Source organism: Salvelinus alpinus, chromosome 10 (assembly GCF_045679555.1).
Source record: "Salvelinus alpinus chromosome 10, SLU_Salpinus.1, whole genome shotgun sequence".
Classification (NCBI taxonomy): domain Eukaryota; kingdom Metazoa; phylum Chordata; class Actinopteri; order Salmoniformes; family Salmonidae; genus Salvelinus; species Salvelinus alpinus.
In genome coordinates, this window is record NC_092095.1 from 8214180 (window position 1) to 8234618 (window position 20439).

Here is a 20439-nt window from a genome sequence, read left to right on the forward strand (position 1 = left end):
ACAGGACAGGTTTTAAATGATGCCATGCAACTCCTAACAACAATGTAGTTCATTAGGGGGATACCCTGAGCAGGACTCAAGCTGTGGTTCAAAACCATTATACTAAAAAGTTAAAATATCTTGGTAAGGTCTGGTTTTGTAATAAGGTTGTTTAATACTTTTTGAAGGGGTCACATTTGAAAAAATAAAATAAAATACACCAAAACTGAAATCCGTTAAACATTAAATCAACTTTTATGCCTAACCGATACAAAAAACATGATATTTTTTTGTGTGGAACGAACAGCTGACTGAAGTGGTTGACCTTTTCCACTGTAACATGGACTCTTTAAAACAACTAGTCTTTGGTTGCCTAGCAAAACACCCCCTTCCCTGCAGCAGCAGCAGTCAGGAGCTGAGAAGAGGAGAACATTTTTGCAAACTCCTCTGACTAACATTTGACTAGTATTATGCATGACAATGATACGTGTAGTTGGTTTAGGTCCTGGTTGGTTCAAGAGGGACCCTTGTTATAGACCCTACGGACAGACAGTGGATGAGCCTTAGACGCTGTAGATGGATGTTCCCCTTGTTCTCTCTTTTCAAGACGAAACCCCAATAAAATATACTAAGAAGGACCTTCACATATTTGCCATTGGTGTAATTCCAGAGCCTTGGCGCAGTTTATGAGCCTTACAAAAGACTAGCCTGTTACCTCGTTGGGTTTAGAACAGGGCTGGGTAAGAGCCAGGCGGTGTGGGCTGGTGTAGTGAAAGGATAGCCAGGGCTGGGTAAAAGCCAGGGGGTGTGGGCTGGTGTAATGAAAAGCAAGCCAGGGCTGGGTAAGAGCCAGGGGGTGTGGGCTGGTGTAGTGAAAGGATAGCCAGGGCTGGGTAAGAGCCAGGCGGTGTGGGCTGGTGTAGTGAAAGACTAGCCAGGGCTGGGTAAGAGCCAGGGGGTGTGGGCTGGTGTAGTGAAAGGCTAGCCTGTTAGCTCGTTGGGTTTATAACAGGGCTGGGTAAGAGCCAGGGGGTGTGGGCTGGTGTAGTGAAAGGATAGCCAGGGCTGGGTAAGAGCCAGGGGGTGTGGGCTGGTGTAATGAAAAGCAAGCCAGGGCTGGGTAAGAGCCAGGGGGTGTGGGCTGGTGTAGTGAAAGGCTAGCCAGGGCTGGGTAAAAGCCAGGGGGTGTGGGCTGGTGTAATGAAAAGCAAGCCAGGGCTGGGTAAGAGCCAGGGGGTGTGGGCTGGTGTAGTGAAAGGCTAGCCAGGGCTGGGTAAGAGCCAGGGGGTGTGGGCTGGTGTAGTGAAAGGTCAGCCAGGGCTGGGTAAGAGCCAGGGGGTGTGGGCTGGTGTAGTGAAAGGCTAGCCAGGGCTGGGTAAGAGCCAGGGGGTGTGGGATGGTGTAGTGAAAGGCTAGCCTGTTAGCTCGTTGGGTTTATAACAGGGCTGGGTAAGAGTCAGGGGTTGTGGGCTGGTGTAGTGAAAGGATAGCCAGGGCTGGGTAAGAGCCAGAGGGTGTGGGCTGGTGTAGTGAAAGGATAGCCAGGGCTGGGTAAGGGGGGGTACAGTAGCCTGGTGTAGTGAAACACTAGCCAGGGCTGGGTAAAAGCCAGGGGGTGTGGGCTGGTGTAGTGAAAGGCCATCCAGGGGGGCTGGGTAAGAGCCAGGGGGTGTGGGCTGGTGTAGTGAAAGGCTAGCCAGGGCTGGGTAAGAGCCAGGGGGTGTGGGCTGGTGTAGTGAAAGGCTAGCCAGGGCTGGGTAAAAGAGGTGTGGTGATTAACTGACTGATGCCCCATAAAGATCCTAGACAGATGTGGGCTCTTGTCTGAAAGAGTATATATATTTTCTCTGTTTTCTTGTCCACAACCCTAGCTTCCAAAGAAAGTGTTGAAAGTGGTTCTCTCAGCTGAGCGATAGTTCTTTATGCCCTGGGCTGTAAAACACACGCTGTGGGAACAACATTCTGACATCATAACGTTTAACGTTTGCGGCCCACGGATGCATCCCAAAATGGCGTCATATTCCTGTAAAATTCCCCAAAATTCCCTGGTTTTCCAGAATCCTAGTTGAAGGTTTCCTTCCGTTCTCAATTCTTCCTGATTCGAGGAACACTCAAACAGGAATTTGTGTGAAACCTGTGAATTCTTGTAATGGTACAGTAAATTTGCAGAAGGTCACAGTAAATTCCACAAAACCATTGCATCTCTCCAAGTGTGCAATCTGTTTAATCTGTACTAAGTGGTAGCATAACAGATAGCATAGTTAGCCTCGGTGTCAGCAACATGTTCTAGCACAAATGGATTAGTGAAATGTGCCAATACCAGGACAAAGTAGAACAGGAGATTTTAACATATAAAATAGTGATCTGTTACCAATTCACACAGCCCTATCCCTAAACATGGAATAAGTGTAACATCTTTAAGTAACTTATAAAGTTGTTTAAAAGTCCCAACATCAAAAAATAAATTAGTCAATGCACAATGCAAGTTTACTGTTAAACCATTTAAATCTGCGTCAAAAATAGCTTGGTCAAAGGGTAATACCTACATCTTAAAGTTTACTATGAAACCATTTAAATCTGGTCTCAAAAACAGGTTGTCTCTGTTATAAGGAGTCACAGATATCCTCCTCAATGATTCCATTGGCCATGTCCTAAATGGTACCCTATTCCCTATAGGGAACACATTTTTATCCAGGTCCACAGAGCTCTAGTCAAAAGTAATGCCCTATAAAGGGGAATAGTGTGCCACTTGAGATGAATGCATACTCTCTTAATGGCCATATGTTCATTTCTTGTCACACACCATTCGTTTCGCTCTGCAGCTGTGGAACCACGGTGGTGACCATGGGAACCAAGAGTCCAGTTGGGGAAGAAAACACAAAATGGCCACCGCCGATGTCATAGCTTGAGCTTTGCACCTGTCCCCTCTGTCTATCAGGCACACCACTGAGTGGACTGGGGTTGTGTCACAAATGGCAATCTGTAACGTTTACAACTACCCTACTACCCGTAGGGCTCTGGTGAAAAGTAGTGCACTATATACTGCAGGAGATAGGGTTCCATTTGGAAATCACTTAAATAACTTGATTGAGGTAAAAACCCCTGAGAAACCATGTTGTTGGGCAAATGTTGATGGACAAAATATTAAAATGTCCCCGTCAAAATCATATGTTTAACTGCTAAGCCTTAAGGTAATTATTCCCATGGCCATAGCAATAAGCATGTACAGTATAGCCATCCGTTACTCTAGTAGTCTGGTACCTTCTTTATATAGTGCTCTAATGGTTTGGGACCCTTCCTACAGTATATAGTACTCTAATGGTTTGGGACCCTTCCTACAGTATATAGAACTCTAATGGTCTGGGACCCTTCCTACAGTATATAGAACTCTAATGGTTTGGGACCCTTCCTACAGTATATAGAACTCTAATGGTTTGGGACCCTTCCAACAGTATATAGAACTCTAATGGTTTGGGACCCTTCCAACAGTATATAGAACTCTAATGGTCTGGGACCCTTCCAACAGTATATAGAACTCTAATGGTTTGGGACCCTTCCAACAGTATATAGAACTCTAATGGTCTGGGACCCTTCCTACAGTACATAGAACTCTAATGGTCTGGGACCCTTCCTACAGTATATAGAACTCTAATGGTTTGGGACCCTTCCAACAGTATATAGAACTCTAATGGTCTGGGACCCTTCCTACAGTATATAGAACTCTAATGGTCTGGGACCCTTCCAACAGTATATAGAACTCTAATGGTCTGGGACCCTTCCAACAGTATATAGAACTCTAATGGTCTGGGACCCTTCCAACAGTATATAGAACTCTAATGGTCTGGGACCCTTCCAACAGTATATAGAACTCTAATGGTCTGGGACCCTTCCAACAGTATATAGAACTCTAATGGTCTGGGACCCTTCCTACAGTATATATAACTCTAATGGTCTGGGACCCTTCCTACAGTATATAGAACTCTAATGGTCTGGGACCTTCCTACAGTATATAGAACTCTAATGGTCTGGGACCCTTCCAACAGTATATAGAACTCTAATGGTCTGGGACCCTTCCTACAGTATATAGAACTCTAATGGTCTGGGACTCTTCCAACAGTATATAGAACTCTAATGGTCTGGGACCCTTCCTACAGTATATAGAACTCTAATGGTCTGGGACCCTTCCTACAGTATATATAACTCTAATGGTCTGGGACCCTTCCAACAGTATATAGAACTCTAATGGTCTGGGACCCTTCCTACAGTATATATAACTCTAATGGTCTGGGACCCTTCCAACAGTATATAGAACTCTAATGGTCTGGGACCCTTCCAACAGTATATAGAACTCTAATGGTCTGGGACCCTTCCTACAGTGTATAGAACTCTAACGGTCCGGAGCTTCCAGTGACGGTGCCATGGCCTGAGCCTTCTTCTGCGCCGGTGCCCAGTCCAGCCACGGTGTCCAGTCCCGCTCCATGGCAGGAGCCTTCCTCTGTACCGGATCCGGGGTCTGGGCGGGGGCGGCGACCTGCACCGGAGCCGCCACCGACACTAGTCACCCCCCCTACCCTCACAGTTTGGTTTCAGGTTTTGCGGCCGGAGTCCGCACCTTTGGGGGGGGGGGGGGGGGGGGGTACTGTCACGCGTGTAGTAGGTCAGGGCGTGACAAGGGGGTGTTCTAGTTCAATATTTCTCTGTTGGTGTTTTGTATGGTTCCCAATTTGAAGCAGCTGGTAATCGTTGCCTCTAATTGGGGATCATATTTAGGTAGCCATTTTTGTTGGATATTGTTTGGTTTTGTGCTTGTTGCACCACGTAGTCACGTTTTGTTGCTTGTTATTGTTTTGTTGAAGAAGTTTCACTGTAATTAAATATGTGGAACTCAACACACGCTGCGCCTTGGTCCGTTTCTTACAACAACCGAGGCCCTGAAGCAAGGATATGCATGTTTTTGGTACCATTTGAAAGGAAACACTTTGAAGTTTGTGGAAATGTGAAAGGAATGTAGGAGAATATAACACAATAGATCTGGTAAAAGATAATACAAAGAAAAAAACAACCGTTCCTTTGTATTTTTTTGTACCATCATCTGTGAAATGCAAGAGAAAGGCTGTAACGTATTATTCCAGCCCAAGTGCAATTTAGATTTTGGCTACTAGATGGCAGCAGTATATAAGCAAAGTTTTAGACTGATCAAATGAGCCATTGTGTTTCTGTTCAAAATGTTGTATCACGACTGCCCAAATGTGCCTAATTTGTTTATTAATAATTTTTCATGTTCAAAATCGTGCACTCTCCTCAAACAATAGCATGGTATTATTTCATTGTAATAGCTACTGTAAATTGGACAGTGCAGTTTTGGCTTTCTGCCAAAATCAGATATGTCTATGTCCTGGGAAATTTTCTTGTTACTTACAACCTCATGCTAATCGCATTAGCCTACTGTCCCGTGGATGGGAAGAAGAAGTTTTTAATGCAGAAAGAAAAGAGCTCCAGCTTCTTAATCATAGCCTCAATTTTGTTCCGCACGTTGAATATAGTTGCGGAGAGTCCTTGTTTGTAAATTGTAAAAATCCAAATAACTTCACAGATCTTCATTGTAAATGGTTTAAAAACTGTTTCCCATGCTTGTTCAATGAACCATAAACAATTAATGAACATGCAGCTGTGGAACAGTCATTAAGACACTAACAGCTTACAGACGGTAGGCAATTAAGGTCACAGTTATGAAAACTTAGGACACTAAAGAGGCCTTTCTACTGAATCTGAAAAACACTAAAAGAAAGTTGCCCAGGGTCCCTTCTCATCTGCGTGAACATGCCGTAGGCCTGCTGCAAGGAGGCATGAGGATTGCAGATGTGGCCAGAGCAAAAATGTCAATGTCCTTACTGTGAGACGCCTAAGACAGCACTACAGGGAAACAGGACGGACAGCTGATCGTCCTCACAGTGGCAGACCACATGTTTATTTATTTTTTTATTTTACCGTTATTTTACCAGGTAAGTTGACTGAGAACACGTTCTCATTTGCAGCAACAACCTGGGGAATAGTTACAGGGGAGAGGAGGGGGATGAATGAGCCAATTATAAACTGGGGATTATTAGGTGACCATGATGGTTTGAGGGCCAGATTGGGAATTTAGCCAGGACACCGGGGTTAACACCCCTACTCTTACGATAAGTGCCATGGGATCTTTAATGACCTCAGAGAGTCAGGACACCTGTTTAACGTCCCATCCGAAAGACGGCACCCTACACAGGGCAGTGTCCCCAATCACTGCCCTGGGGCATTGGGATATTTTTTAGACCAGAGGAAAGAGTGCCTCCTACTGGCCCTCCAACACCACTTCCAGCAGCATCTGGTCTCCCATCCAGGGACTGACCAGGACCGACCCTGCTTAGCTTCAGAAGCAAGCCAACAGTGGTATGCAGGGTGGTATGCTGCTGTGTAACAACACCTGCACAGGATCGGTACATCCAAACATCACACCTGCGGGACAGGTACAGGATGGCAACAACAACTGCCCGAGTTACACCTGGAAAACACAATCTCTCCATCAGTGCTGAGACTGTCCTCAATATGCTGATAGAGGCTGGACTGAGGGCTTGTAGGCCTGTTCTAAGGCAGGTCCTCACCAGACATCACCGGCAACAACATCGCCTATGGGCACAAACCCACCTTCACTGGACCAGACAGGACTGGCAAAACGTGCTCTTCACTGACGAGTCACGGTTTTGTCTCACCGGGGGTGATGGTTGGAATCGCGTTTATCGTTGAAGGAATGAGCATTACACCGAGGCCTGTACTCTGGAGCGGGATCGATTTGAAGGTGGAGGGTCCGTCATGTTCTGGGGCGATGTGTCACAGCATCATCGGACTGAGCTTGTTGTCATTGCAGGCAATCTCAACGCTGTGCGTTACAGGGAAGACATCCTCCTCCCTCATGTGGTACCCTTCCTGCAGGCTCCTCCTGACATGACCCTCCAGCATGACAATGCCACCAGCCATACTGCTCGTTCTGTGCATGATTTCCTGCAAGACAGGAATGTCAGTGTTCTGCCATGGCCAGCAAAGAGCCCGGATCTCAATCTCATTGAGCACGTCTGGGACCTGTTGGATCGGAGGGTGAGAAATGTCCGGGAACTTTCAGGTGCCTTGGTGGAAGAGTGGGGTAACATCTCACAGCAAGAACTGGCAAATCTGGTACAATCCATGTTGAGGAGATGCACCGCAGTAGTTAATGCAGCTGGTGGCCACACCAGATACTGACTGTTACTTTTGATTTTAACCCCCCCTTTGTTTGTTCCATTTCTGTTAGTTAAACTTGTTCAGTTTATGTCTCAGTTGTGAAATCTTGTTATGTTCATACAAATATTTATACATGTTAAGTTCACTGAAAATAAACGCAGTTGACAGTGAGAGGAGTTGTATACGTATATATATATAATTTTTATGTGAATCACATTTTTAGTTAGCATATCCCCGACGGCATTGCGCATTCCCCAGTTTGGGAATACCGGATGTAGATACAGAATTACAACATGATATACAGACATGGATCAGGTTTAGCAGTCACTTAGTGAACAACAGCTATCCACATTTCACTATGTTTAGCTAGATGTTTAGAAGCAGGATGTAGAAATTACAACATTTTCACTATGTTTAGCTAGATGTTTAGAAGGAGGATGTAGAATGACAGCATCTTCGTTCAGGGTTTAGTATGTAGCTAATGCCGGAAGGGAATCAAACCCACAAACTCTTCATTCAACTCCGCCATCAGGACCGGGATTGGATAAAAAAAAGTCTGTCCATATAATCTTGATTATTATGATCTTATTGGCCAAACTATATCAGATTCTGAGACGATGTCACGATTTCCACCGAAGTCGGGTCCTCTCCTTGTTCGGGTGGCGCTCGGCGGTCGGCTTCACCGGTCTTCTAGCCATCATCGATCTACTTTTCCATGTGTTTTGTCTTGTTTTTCCTCACACCTGGTTTCAATTCCCTCAATTACTTGTTGTCTATTTAACCCTCTTTTCCCCCCATGTCTTTGTGTGGGATTGTTTATTATAAGTGCTTGTGCACGTGTTGATTGGTGCGCGATAGGTTTCTGTACCCATATCTTGTTATTTTATGCCGTTGGTTTTGCTATTAAACTGCTCCGGCTATTACCAAGTTCTGCTCTCCTGCATCTGACTTCTCTTCCACCGGTTACGCACCCCTTACAGACGATATGTTAAGATGGCGCCGAAGAGAATGGCTGCCGTTTTACATGCTCCTAGCTATTTTGTACGTTTTTTTTTGCGTTGTTTGTAACTTAGTTTTTAACTTACTTTATACATAATGTTGCTGCTACCGTCTCTTATGACTGAAAATAACTTCTGGACATCAGAACAGCAATTACTTACCACGAACTGGAATAAGCTTTTTCCTTTAAGGAGTCCGACAAGAAGGATATACTGCTTTCCCGGGAATTTAAGAAAAGACGGAGGAAAAGAAGGCACAGGTACCCACTGCCATCTGTGCTACTTGCTAACATGCAATCATTGAAAAATAAAATTGATAACCAACGATTACGATTATCCTACCAAAGGGACATTTAAAAACTGTAATATCTTATGTTTCACCGAGTCGTGGCTGAACGACGACAAGGATAATATAGGGTTGGCGGGATTTTCCATGCACCGGCAGAACAGAGAAGCTAAGTATGGTAAGACAAGGGGTGGGGGTGTGTGTCTTTTTGTCAATAACAGCTGGTGTGCGATGTCTAATATTAAAGAATTCTCTAGGTATTGCTCGCCTGAGGTAGAGTAACTTGTGATAAGCTGTAGACCACACTGTCTACCAAGAGAGTTCTCATCTACATTATTTGTAGCTGTCTATTTACCACAACAGACCGATGCTGGCACTAAGACTGGGACCCTGGGACTAAACACAGCCCTCTGCAACTGGATCCTGGACTTCCTGACGGGCTGCCCCCAGGTGGTAAGAGTAGGCAACAACACGTCTGCCACTGATCCTCAACACTGGGGCCCCTCAGAGGTGTGTACTTAGTCCCCACCTGTACTCCCTGTTTATCCACGACTGCGTGGCCAAACACGACTCCAACATCATCATTAAGTTTGCTGATGACACAACAGTGGTCGGCCTGATCACTGACAACGATGAGACAGCCTATAGGGAGGAGTTCCGAGAACTGGCAGTGTGGTGCCAGGACAATAACCTTACCCCTTCCCTCAGTGTGAGCAAGATCACATCAACAACGAACAAGAATCGTCCAAACACACCAAGACAGACGTGAAGAGGGAACGACAAAACCTTTTCTCCTCAGGAGACTGAAAAGACTTGGCATGGGTTCCCAGATCCTCAAAAATGTCTACAGCTGCACTATCGAGAGCATCCTGACCGGTTGCGTCACTGCCTGGTATGGCAACTGCTTTGGCATCTGACCGTAAGGCGCTACAGAGGGTAGTGTGTACGGCCCAGTACATCACTGGGGCCAAGCTTTCTGCCATTCAGGACATATATAATAGGCCGGTGTCAGAGGAAAGCCCATAAAATTGTCAAAGACTCCAGTCACCCGAGTCATAGACTGCGGTAGCGGAGCGCCAAGTCTTTGACCAAAGGCTCCTTAACAGCTTCTACCCCCAAGCCATAAAACTGCTGAACAATTATTCAAATGGCCACCAGACTATTTACATTGACCCCTCCGCCTCTTTTTTGTACACTGCTGCTATTCGCTGTTTATTATCTTTGCGTAGTCACTTCACCCCTACCTACATGTACAAGTTACCTCAGCTAACCTGTACCCCAGCACACGGACTCGGTACCGGTATCCCCTGTATATAGCCTCGTTGTTGTTATGTTATTGTCTTATTTTTTACTTCAGTTTATTTGGTCAATATTTTCTTAACTCTTCTTGAACCGCACTGTTGGTTAAGTGCTTGAAAGTGTCACGATTGTCGTCGGGAGAAGGAGAAGAGGACCAAGGTGCAGCGTGGTAAGTGTCCATATTAACTTTTAATAAATACTAACACTTGAACAAAAACAACAAAATGACAAACGAACAGTTCTGCAAGGTGCACTACACTAAACAGAAAACAACTACCCACAAACACAGGTGGGAACAGGCTATCAAAGTATGGTTCTCAATCAGAGACAACGATAGACAGCTGCCTCTGATTGGAAACCATACCAGGCCAAACACATAGAAATACAAATCAAGGACAACATAGAACACTAGACATAGAATGCCCACCCAAACTCACGCCCTGACCAACCAAAATAGAGACATAAAAAGGATCTCTAAGGTCAGGGCGTGACAGAAAGTAAGCATTTCACGGTAAAGTCTACACTTGTTGTATTCGGCATTTCACGGTAATGTCTACACTTGTTGTATTCAGCATTTCACGGTAATGTCTACACTTGTTGTATTCGGCATTTCACGGTAATGTCTACACTTGTTGTATTCAGCATTTCACGGTAATGTCTACACTTGTTGTATTCGGCATTTCACGGTAATGTCTACACTTGTTGTATTCGGCATTTCACGGTAATGTCTACACTTGTTGTATTTAGCATTTCACAGTAAGGTCTACACTTGTTGTATTCGACGCATGTGACTAATAAAGTTTGAATTTATTTGTTTTCTAAATAAGTATATAATAAGTATATAATAAGTATATAATAAGTATATAATAAGTATATAATCCCGACTGTCCTTCTGAAGTTTTCATGTGGAAAACGGTTGGAGAAGGAGTGGGATTAACGGAAGCATGGGAACGTGTCCTTGGATTAGGAAGCATTCCTGACCAATGAGAGAGAGGGACATTTGAGAAATACGGAGCTGACAGACAGAGTGCAGGAAACGTATCTCACTGATGAATGAACAGAAGAGAGTGCCTTACGAGAGAAAGGGAAACAGTGACTGTATGCAAGCCTCATGCGCAGCAAACTATCCCTATACACCAACACTGTATGGGGCTGTTGCAGTTTCGCTAGTGTTACTACCATTTAGCCTTCAACGGGTGTTTAAACCCAGATCAGTAACACCTATGGGTGAGTGGAGTTCCTAACTTCCTGTAACACTATATCTCAGAAGGGATAATGTAACAACAGAAACAACATAAAAGCCACAAGTCACAACACTAAACACTAAATGATGGTGTGTCTATGAATTCATAAATGTATTTTAACCATACAAGTGCAATATGTCAAGCTTCAGAAATAGCAACGGATATTTTCTTGAAGGGAATAATGGAACCCTGGGAAGCACGCTGGGATGAAAGGCAGGTGCTTCAGTGGAGTGCTGGGGATGCATCCTAAGTAACATCCTATTCCCTATGTAGCGCACTTCTTTTTTCCCAGGGGGCCAATAGGGCTCTGGTCAAAAGCAGAGGACTATATAGAACATAGGCTGCCGTTTGGGAGGTATGGTGTGAATTAGACATCCTCCAATCAGCTGTCTGGATGCTGTGGAGAGCAGCGGTGTACAGTAGCTCTCCTCCAATCAGCTGTCTGGATGCTGTGGAGAGCAGCGGCGTACAGTAGCTCTCCTCCAATCAGCTGTCTGGATGCCGTGGAGAGCAGCGGTGTACAGTAGCTCTCCTCCAATCAGCTGTCTGGATGTTGTGGAGAGCAGCGATGTACAGTAGCTCTCCTCCAATCAGCTGTCTGGATGCTGTGGAGAGCAGCGGTGTACAGTAGTTCTCCTCCAATCAGCTGTCTGGATGCTGTGGAGAGCAGCGGTGTACAGTAGTTCTCCTCCAATCAGCTGTCTGGATGTTGTGGAGAGCAGCGGTGTACAGTAGTTCTCCTCCATCCATCCATCTCTCCATCCATCCTTTCCCATCCATCCATCCCTTTTTCTTTCTAGTGAATTTGGCATGGCCCGTCTGACACCAGAATGGAGCATGGATCTCAGCTGTGCCTTGTAGATTATCGTTGACCCAGTGTTGCTAGTGTAATAAAAGCACAACCCAATTATGGGGGGGATTACATGACTACTCATAGATATCTTATGTACTGGGAATATTTCCTCCGAAACAAGGAGGAGGATTCAGACTGTGTTGCTGTGGGGAAAAGGTTATCTCCACTTCACATGGGAGGTAATGTCTTTAAAAAAAATGTTATAATCATTCTGATCTGAGCCGAATGGGCGGGTGAAATCAAATTCAGGGTCTCGTTACCCAGAGGCCTTCATAGTGTTAAGATCATCGTTAGAACCTTCTTACGATGTGTATTTACAATGTATTTCCCAGAGCCTTCTGGCTCCTAAAAAAACTTATCTCATCTACAAGTTAGCCAGACCACTCGAAGAGCAGCCAAAGCATTGCTAGATGCTTTTTTTTGCCCTTTTGTGTCACTGGGGTGGCAGGTAGCCTAGTGGTTAGAGCATTGGAGTAGAAACTGAAAGGTTGTAAGATCGAATCCCAGAGCTGACAAGGTAAAAATATGTTTAAAAATCTGTCGTTCTTTGTAACGGCTGTCTAATTCCTCCTCCTCGGATGAGGAGAAGGAGTAGGGATCGGACCAAAACGCAGCGTTGTATGAAGACATGATGAATATTTATTAAAGCAAAGACGAACACGAAAAACACTTGGAAAATTACAAAACAACAAAACGAAGTAGACAGACCTGAACATGTGAACTTACATAAACACGAAGAACGCACGAACAGGAACAGACTAACCAAACGAACGAAAACGAAACAGTCCCGTGTGTTTCGACAGACACAGACACAGGAACAGACTAGACAAACGAAACAGTCCCGTGTGGTAACAACCACTGACACGGAAGACAATCACCCACAAACAAACAGTGAGAACAGCGTACCTTAATATGGTTCTCAATCAGAGGAAACGTCAAACACCTGTCCCTGATTGAGAACCATATCAGGCCAAATGACAATGAACCTAAACATAGAAACACATAACATAGAATGCCCACCCCAACTCACGCCCTGACCAACTAAACACATACAAAAACAAGGAAAACAGGTCAGGAACGTGACATTCTTCCCCTGAACAAGGCAGTCAAACCACTGTTCCTAGGCCATCACTGAACATAAGAATTTGTTCTTAACTGACTTGCCTAGTTAAATAAATCTTTATTCACAGAAGATTTCTGCTAAACATAGATTCAAGACGTTTAGTCTATGTGTCTAACAATTTCAATATTTATCAGTATTGATCCCAGATCTGTGGTTAAGGTGTAACTTCTGGCTGGACTTGAGAGTGGCGTTGAGAAACGGTTGCACTGCAGATGAAAGAAAGGAAACGAGAATAGGAATCAGCCTAAGACACCAATACATCAACTGCATCCAAAATGATGCCTTTTTCCCCATAGGGCTCTGGTCTAAAGTAGTGCACTATGTAGGGAATAGGGTCCCATAGGGTTCTGGTCTAAAGTAGTGCACTATGTAGGGAATAGGGTGCCATAGGGCTCTTGTCTAAAGTAGTGCACCACATAGGGTGCCATTTGGGACACATACAATGGTGCATTGGGGAATCCCTTGATAAAGCAAAATGTGGACTAAGTCATGCCTAAGACACCAATACAACAGCTGCATGCCTAGTTAATTAAATGTTAAATATGAAATATAAAAAATAATCTTGCATTGGGGAATCCCCTGATAAAGCACAGGGTTCCCTCCCTAACCCCTACCCCCTTGCCACGCCCTAGTCATGCCAGTGCTCCAGATGTCGTGGGAAAAGCTGACAGCTGTGGCCGAGGCACGTGGGCCTGCGTGTGAAAGGACGCTACGTCTGCGGTAACCCAATCTCTCTGTGAAACGCACACAGGATTAGCCTCTTTTGATAAGGTCGTCAGACATGTCTGTTACCAAAGGGGAACAAGATGTGTGGGGGTGGGATCATGGGATGGGGAGAGATGCACACTACATCAGCGGTTCTCAGACCTCTCCTCGGGAACACCAGACATGTCACAGTGTTGTTGTAGCTCGGAAATAGCTCACCTGATTCACCTAGTCAAGGGCTTGATAATTAGTTGACTAGTTGAATCAGGTGTGCTAGCTGTGCAATAGTTAAAATACATGTGAGAGCTGGGGATCCCTGAGGAGAGGTTGGAGAATGGCTGGGGGTCACTGAGGAGAGGTTGGAGAATGGCTGGTGTAGTGTACTTCTCTCCCTTACCAGTACACAATCGATTTGATTGTCCTGTATACTGTCATCTACTGTAGCTAACCTGAGGAATGTTCTGAGAGGAACCAGGATGAGGAAACTGAGTAATGTTCTGAGACGAACTAGGATGAGGAAACTGAGGAATGTTTTGTAGAGGAACTAGGATGAGGAAACTGAGGGTTGATGGATTTCTGAGAGGAACTAGGATGAGGGAACTGAGTAATGTTCAGAGAGGAACGTTCAGAGAGGAACTAGGATGAGGAAACTGATGAATGTTCAGAGAGGAACTAGGATGAGGAAACTGAGGAATGTTCTGAGAGGAACTAGGATGAGGACACTGAGGAATGTTCTGAGAGGAACTAGGATGAGGAAACTGAGGAATGTTCAGAGAGGAACTAGGATGAGGAAACTGAGGAATGTTCAGAGAGGAACTAGGATGAGGAAACTGAGGAATGTTCAGAGAGGAACCAGGATGAGGAAACTGAGGAATGTTCTGAGAGGAACTAGGATGAGGAAACTGAGGAATGTTCTGAGAGGAACTAGGATGAGGAAACTGAGGAATGTTCAGAGAGGAACCAGGATGAGGAAACTGAGGAATGTTCTGAGAGGAACTAGGATGAGGAAACTGAGGAATGTTCTGAGAGGAACTAGGATGAGGAAACTGATGAATGTTCAGAGAGGAACCAGGATGAGGAAACTGAGGAATGTTCTGAGAGGAACTAGGATGAGGAAACTTATGAATGTTCAGAGAGGAACTAGGATGAGGAAACTGAGGAATGTTCTGAGAGGAACTAGGATGAGGAAACTGAGGAATGTTCTGAGAGGAACTAGGATGAGGGAACTGAGGAATGTTCTGAGAGGAACTAGGATGAGGAAACTGAGGAATGTTCTGAGAGGAACTAGGATGAGGAAACTGAGGAATGTTCTGAGAGGAACTAGGATGAGGGAACTGAGGAATGTTTTGAGAGGAACTAGGATGAGGAAACTGAGGAATGTTCTGAGAGGAACTAGGATGAGGAAACTGAGGAATGTTCTGAGAGGAACTAGGATGAGGAAACTGAGTAATGTTCAGAGAGGAACTAGGATGAGGAAACTGAGGAATGTTCAGAGAGGAACTAGGATGAGGGAACTGAGGAATGTTCTGTAGAGGAACTAGGATGAGGAAACTGAGGAAGGTTCAGATAGGAACTAGGATGAGGAAACTGAGGAATGTTCTGTAGAGGAACAAGGATGAGGGAACTGAGGAATTTTCTGAGAGGAACTAGGATGAGGAAACTGAGGAATGTTCTGAGAGGAACTAGGATGAGGAAACTGAGTAATGTTCAGAAAGGTTTTCTGACAACAAGCTGGAAGTGTATGAAGTAATCTGCTGTAAAATGAAGTGTTTGTTCACAGTACACTGTAATGGCTGATGTACATCAGTAAAGAGTTGTGCACTATATAGGGAATAGAGTGCCATAGGGCTCTAGTCTAAAGTAGTGCAGTACATAGGGAATAGAGTGCCATAGGGCTCTGGTCTAAAGTAGTGCAGTACATAGGGAATAGGAAGCCATTTTTCCCCCAGAATTGGTACTGTAGGTTTTCACCTTGCCCCTGTCCCAGTAGATAAATAAACCTCTAACATTATCTTTTTTTAATAATTAAAAAATATATATATTTCACCTTTATTTAACCCGGTAGGCCAGTTGAGAACAAGTTCTCATGTACAACTGCGACCTGGACAAAGATAAAGCAAAGCAGTGTGACAAAAACAACAACGCAGAGTTACACACAAACAAACGTACAGTCAATAACACAATATAAAAATATATATACAGTGTGTGCAAATGGAGTAAGGAGGTAAGACATTAAATAGTCCATAGTAGAGAAGTAATTACAATTTAGCAATTAACACGGCAGTGATATATGTTCAGATGAGATGAGCAAGTAGAAATACTGGTGTTCAAAAGAGCAAGTAAGTAAATAGAAACAATATGGGGATGAGGTAGTTGGGTTAGTTATCGTTACACTACGGTGCAGTAGGTCACAGTGTGTCCTTAGATTGTCTGATAATTGGATGGAATTACAGATCCAGAAAATATTTATTGTTTTGGAGAAACCATTTCAGAACATCTGGGAAATTCTACCATAATCCTATTTCCAGATAATGTCCCCGTCAAACATTGTTTTATAGATGCCTAATCAGTAGTAAAGGAGTAACCAGTCATCCCCAATACCAAAGTACAGTATGCTAGAGGAAAGGTCACTGTGGTTGAGAGAGAGAGAGAGAGAGAGAGAGAGAGAGAGAGAGAGAGAGAGAGAGGGCGCGGGCACTAGAACAGTCTGCAGCACCCGGTCTCACCCTACTAGAATCCGAAGTCAAATGTCTACTGTTTGCTGATGATCTGGTGCTTCTGTCACCAACCAAGGAGGGCCTACAGCAGCACCTAGATCTTCTGCACAGATTCTGTCAGACCTGGGCCCTGACAGTAAATCTCAGTAAGACCAAAATAATGGTGTTCCAAAAAAGGTCCAGTCACCAGGACCACAAATTCCATCTAGACACCGTTGCCCTAGAGCACACAAAAAACTATACATACTTCGGCCTAAACATCAGCACCACAGGTAGCTTCCACAGAGCTGTGAACGATCTGAGAGACAAGGCAAGAAGGGCATTCTATGCCATCAAAAGGAACATAAATTTCAACATACCAATTAGGATCTGGCTAAAAATACTTGAATCAGTCATAGAGCCCATTGCCCTTTATGGTTGTGAGGTCTGGGGTCCGCTCACCAACCAAGATTTCACAAAATGGGACAAACACCAAATTGAGACTCTGCATGCAGAATTCTGCAAAAATATCCTCCGTGTACAACGTAGAACACCAAATAATGCATGCAGAGCAGAATTAGGCCGATACCCACTAATTATCAAAATCCAGAAAAGAGCCGTTAAATTCTACAACCACCTAAAAGGAAGCGATTCCCAAACCTTCCATAACAAAGCCATCACCTACAGAGAGATGAACCTGGAGAAGAGTCCCCTAAGCAAGCTGGTCCTAGGGCTCTGTTCACAAACACAAACACACCCCACAGAGCCCCAGGACAACAGCACAATTAGACCCAACCAAATCATGAGAAAACAAAAAGATAACTACTTGACACATTGGAAAGAATTAACAAAAAAACAGAGCAAACTAGAATGCTATTTGGCCCTAAACAGAGAGTACACAGTGGCAGAATACCTGACCACTGTGACTGACCCAAACTTAAGGAAAGCTTTGACTATGTACAGACTCAGTGAGCATAGCCTTGCTATTGAGAAAGGCCGCCGTAGGCAGACATGGCTCTCAAGAGAAGACAGGCTATGTGCACACTGCCCACAAAATGAGGTGGAAACTGAGCTGCACTTCCTAACCTCCTGCCCAATGTATGACCATATTAGAGAGACATATTTCCCTCAGATTACACAGATCCACAAAGAATTTGAAAACAAATCCAATTTTGATAAACTCCCATATCTACTGGGAGAAATTCCACAGTGTGCCATCACAGCAGCAAGATTTGTGACCTGTTGCCACAAGAAAAGGGCAACCAGTGAAGAACAAACATTGTAAATACAACCCATATTTATGCTTATTTATTTTAACTTGTGTGCTTTAACCATTTGTACATTGTTACAACACTGTATATATATAATATAACATTTGTAATGTCTTTATTGTTTTGAAACTTCTGTATGTGTAATGTTTACTGTTAATTTGTATTGTTTATTTCACTTTTGTATAATATCTACCTCACTTGCTTTGGCAATGTTAAAACATGTTTCCCATGCCAATAAAGCCCCTTGAATTGAGAGAGAGAGAGAGAGAGAGAGAGAGAGAGAGAGAGAGAGAGAGAGAGAGAGAGAGAGAGAGAGAGAGAGAGAGAGAGAGAGAGAGAGAGAGAGAGAGAGAGAGAGAGAGAGAGAGAGAGAGAGAGAGAGGTGGGGAAATGTTGCTGAAAACATTGTCACCCTGCCAATTCCAGGACATTTAAATTAGCCGGATGAGAGTGGCGGCAGGTTTCCGTTTTACAAAGACTTGACTCGCTATACAAGAGAGGATAAGAGAATACACACTTCATTCTGAACTAAACTTTCAATCTACTGGTAGGCTAAGTCAGGCTACATGATAACAATGGCAACATTCCTAAACTAGGAATGTCATTTTGACATCTGAGGATGAGATGGATCAACTAAGGACATTTTTAAATCCTTTTTTTCCTTTTCATTTTGGTTGAAGAAGCAGCCTTCACATTCCTGGATCAGAAAAATAACGTATATTTCTAAAACCACCTATGGACAGACATAGCATCAAACTAGAGGTGGTTTGATCAGGTATATCCCACCTGTAACTCTCCAGTGACTCCTCTGTCCTGCTACAGGGCAGAGGTGAAACCGACAGACATGTCCACCGGCTCAGAAAGCGACGGAGAGGACATTGAAACACGTCACAAACGGACTGACGCTCCGTTCGAAAGCAACAAAACCAAACGGAACGTTGCACAGAGACGTTACACTTCCAACGAGTGCTCAGACGACGAGTTCGCTACTGACGACGGTCACGAAGTCGAAACCAAGCGATCGCACAGCGCCGCTGCCGGAGGAAAACAACTTCATCAAAAGGATGGTCGGCAGATGCAAAGGAACGCTGCGAACGCCAGAGAGAGGGCGAGGATGAGGCTGCTGAGCAAAGCGTTTTCCAGGCTGAAAACGTGCCTGCCGTGGGTCCCGGCCGATACCAAACTGTCCAAACTGGACACGCTGCGACTAGCATCTAGCTATATAACACACCTCCGACAGCTACTACAAGACAACCACTACGAGAGCAGCGTTGTACACCCTGTCAGCCTGGTAGGAAGCCTTATATATTAGACAATGTCTCTGTCTGTTCACAGACCTTGTCAACTTGGATATGAAAGTCACAAATGTCTATTTATAATCCTTTTTAACGTTTAAACGTTGGTCATTTAGCAGACTCTCTAATCCAGACCAACTCATTCTATTGCATGTAGAAAAATGTGCTGTGTAAAATGTGTAGGAAAAATGTGCTGTGTAAAATGTGTAGGAAAAATGTGCTGTGTAAAATGTGTAGAAAAATGTGCTGTGTAAAATGTGTAGGAAAATGTGCTGTGTAAAATGTGTAGGAAAATGTGCTGTGTAAAATGTGTAGGAAAATGTGCTGTGTAAAATGTGTAGGAAAATGTGCTGTGTAAAATGTGTAGGAAAATGTGCTGTGTAAAATGTGTAGGAAAACGCAACACATTTCATCCATTGCTTTTTGCGGAAAGGGGTGGTGAGAGTCAGACAATTGATGAGTCTACTTTGTGTCTGAATTACGTAGGCTAATATACTATAATAACACCATGATGGTAAATCAAATAGAATTCCTATTCATGCTGCCTTTTTTATGTTGCAATATTTACTAATATATCCTGTCTATTTATTCAATCGATCTCTCTGTCTCTGTCTCTGTCTCTGTCTCTGTCTCTGTCTCTGTCTCTCTCTCTCTCTCTCTCTCTCTCTCTCTCTCTCTCTCTCTCTCTCTCTCTCTCTCTCTCTCTCTCTCTCTCTCTCTCTCTCTCTCTCTCTCTCTCTCTCTCTCTCTCTCTCTCTCTCTCTCTCTCTGTCTACAGACTTGGCCATTTGTGGTAGGTAGATCAGAGGACAACAAGGACATCTCTGCAGCCGGACTGTGTGGAGTTATATCATAGGACAGGAGGGATCTCTCTCTCTGCTGGGACAGTCCTGTTCTACCCTGGCTGCTGGCACCCTATTCTTTACATAGTGCACTAAAGTACTGCACTATATTGGGAATAGGGAGGATGCCATTTGGAACTAATTTCAAGTATTTTTTGTCCTTTGTATAAAAATCTCTGTCTCTGTCTCTGTCTCTGTCTCTGTCTCTGTCTCTCTGTCTCTCTGTCTCTCTCTCTCTCTCTCTCTCTCTCAATTCAATTCAATTCAAGGGGCTTTATTGGCATGGGAAACATGTGTTAACATTGCCAAAGCAAGTGAGGTAGATAATACACAAAAGTGAAATAAACAATACAAATTAACAGTAAACATTACACATACAGAAGTTTCAAAACAAGAAAGACATTACAAATGTCATATTATATATATACAGTGTTGTAACAATGTACAAATCGTTAAAGCACACAAGTTAAAATAAATAAGCATAAATATGGGTTGTATTTACAATGGTGTTTGTTCTTCACTGGTTGCCCTTTTCTTGTGGCAACAGGTCACACATCTTGCTGCTGTGATGTCACACTGTGGAATTTCACCCAGTAG

General features: G+C 44.1%; 1 protein-coding gene across 1 annotated transcript; it reads left to right on the plus strand.

The window, feature by feature from the left end:
• Positions 1–18168: 18168 nt before the first annotated feature.
• LOC139531333 (musculin-like) lies at positions 18169–20223 on the plus strand. Its single transcript, XM_071327809.1, has 2 exons — positions 18169–18996; positions 19779–20223. The coding sequence occupies exons 1-2, from the start codon at positions 18550–18552 to the stop codon at positions 19854–19856; spliced, it is 525 nt and encodes a 174-aa protein (XP_071183910.1). The 5' UTR covers positions 18169–18549; the 3' UTR covers positions 19857–20223.
• Positions 20224–20439: the final 216 nt, after the last annotated feature.

Excerpts from the sequence above, each read along its gene's own strand:
- LOC139531333 (XM_071327809.1), top strand. The coding sequence starts at position 18,550 with ATGTCCACCGGCTCAGAAAGCGACGGAGAGGACATTGAAACACGTCAC. Across the intron at positions 18,997-19,778 it reads TTGTACACCCTGTCAGCCTG|ACTTGGCCATTTGTGGTAGG; the intron begins GTAGGAAGCCTT and ends CTCTGTCTACAG.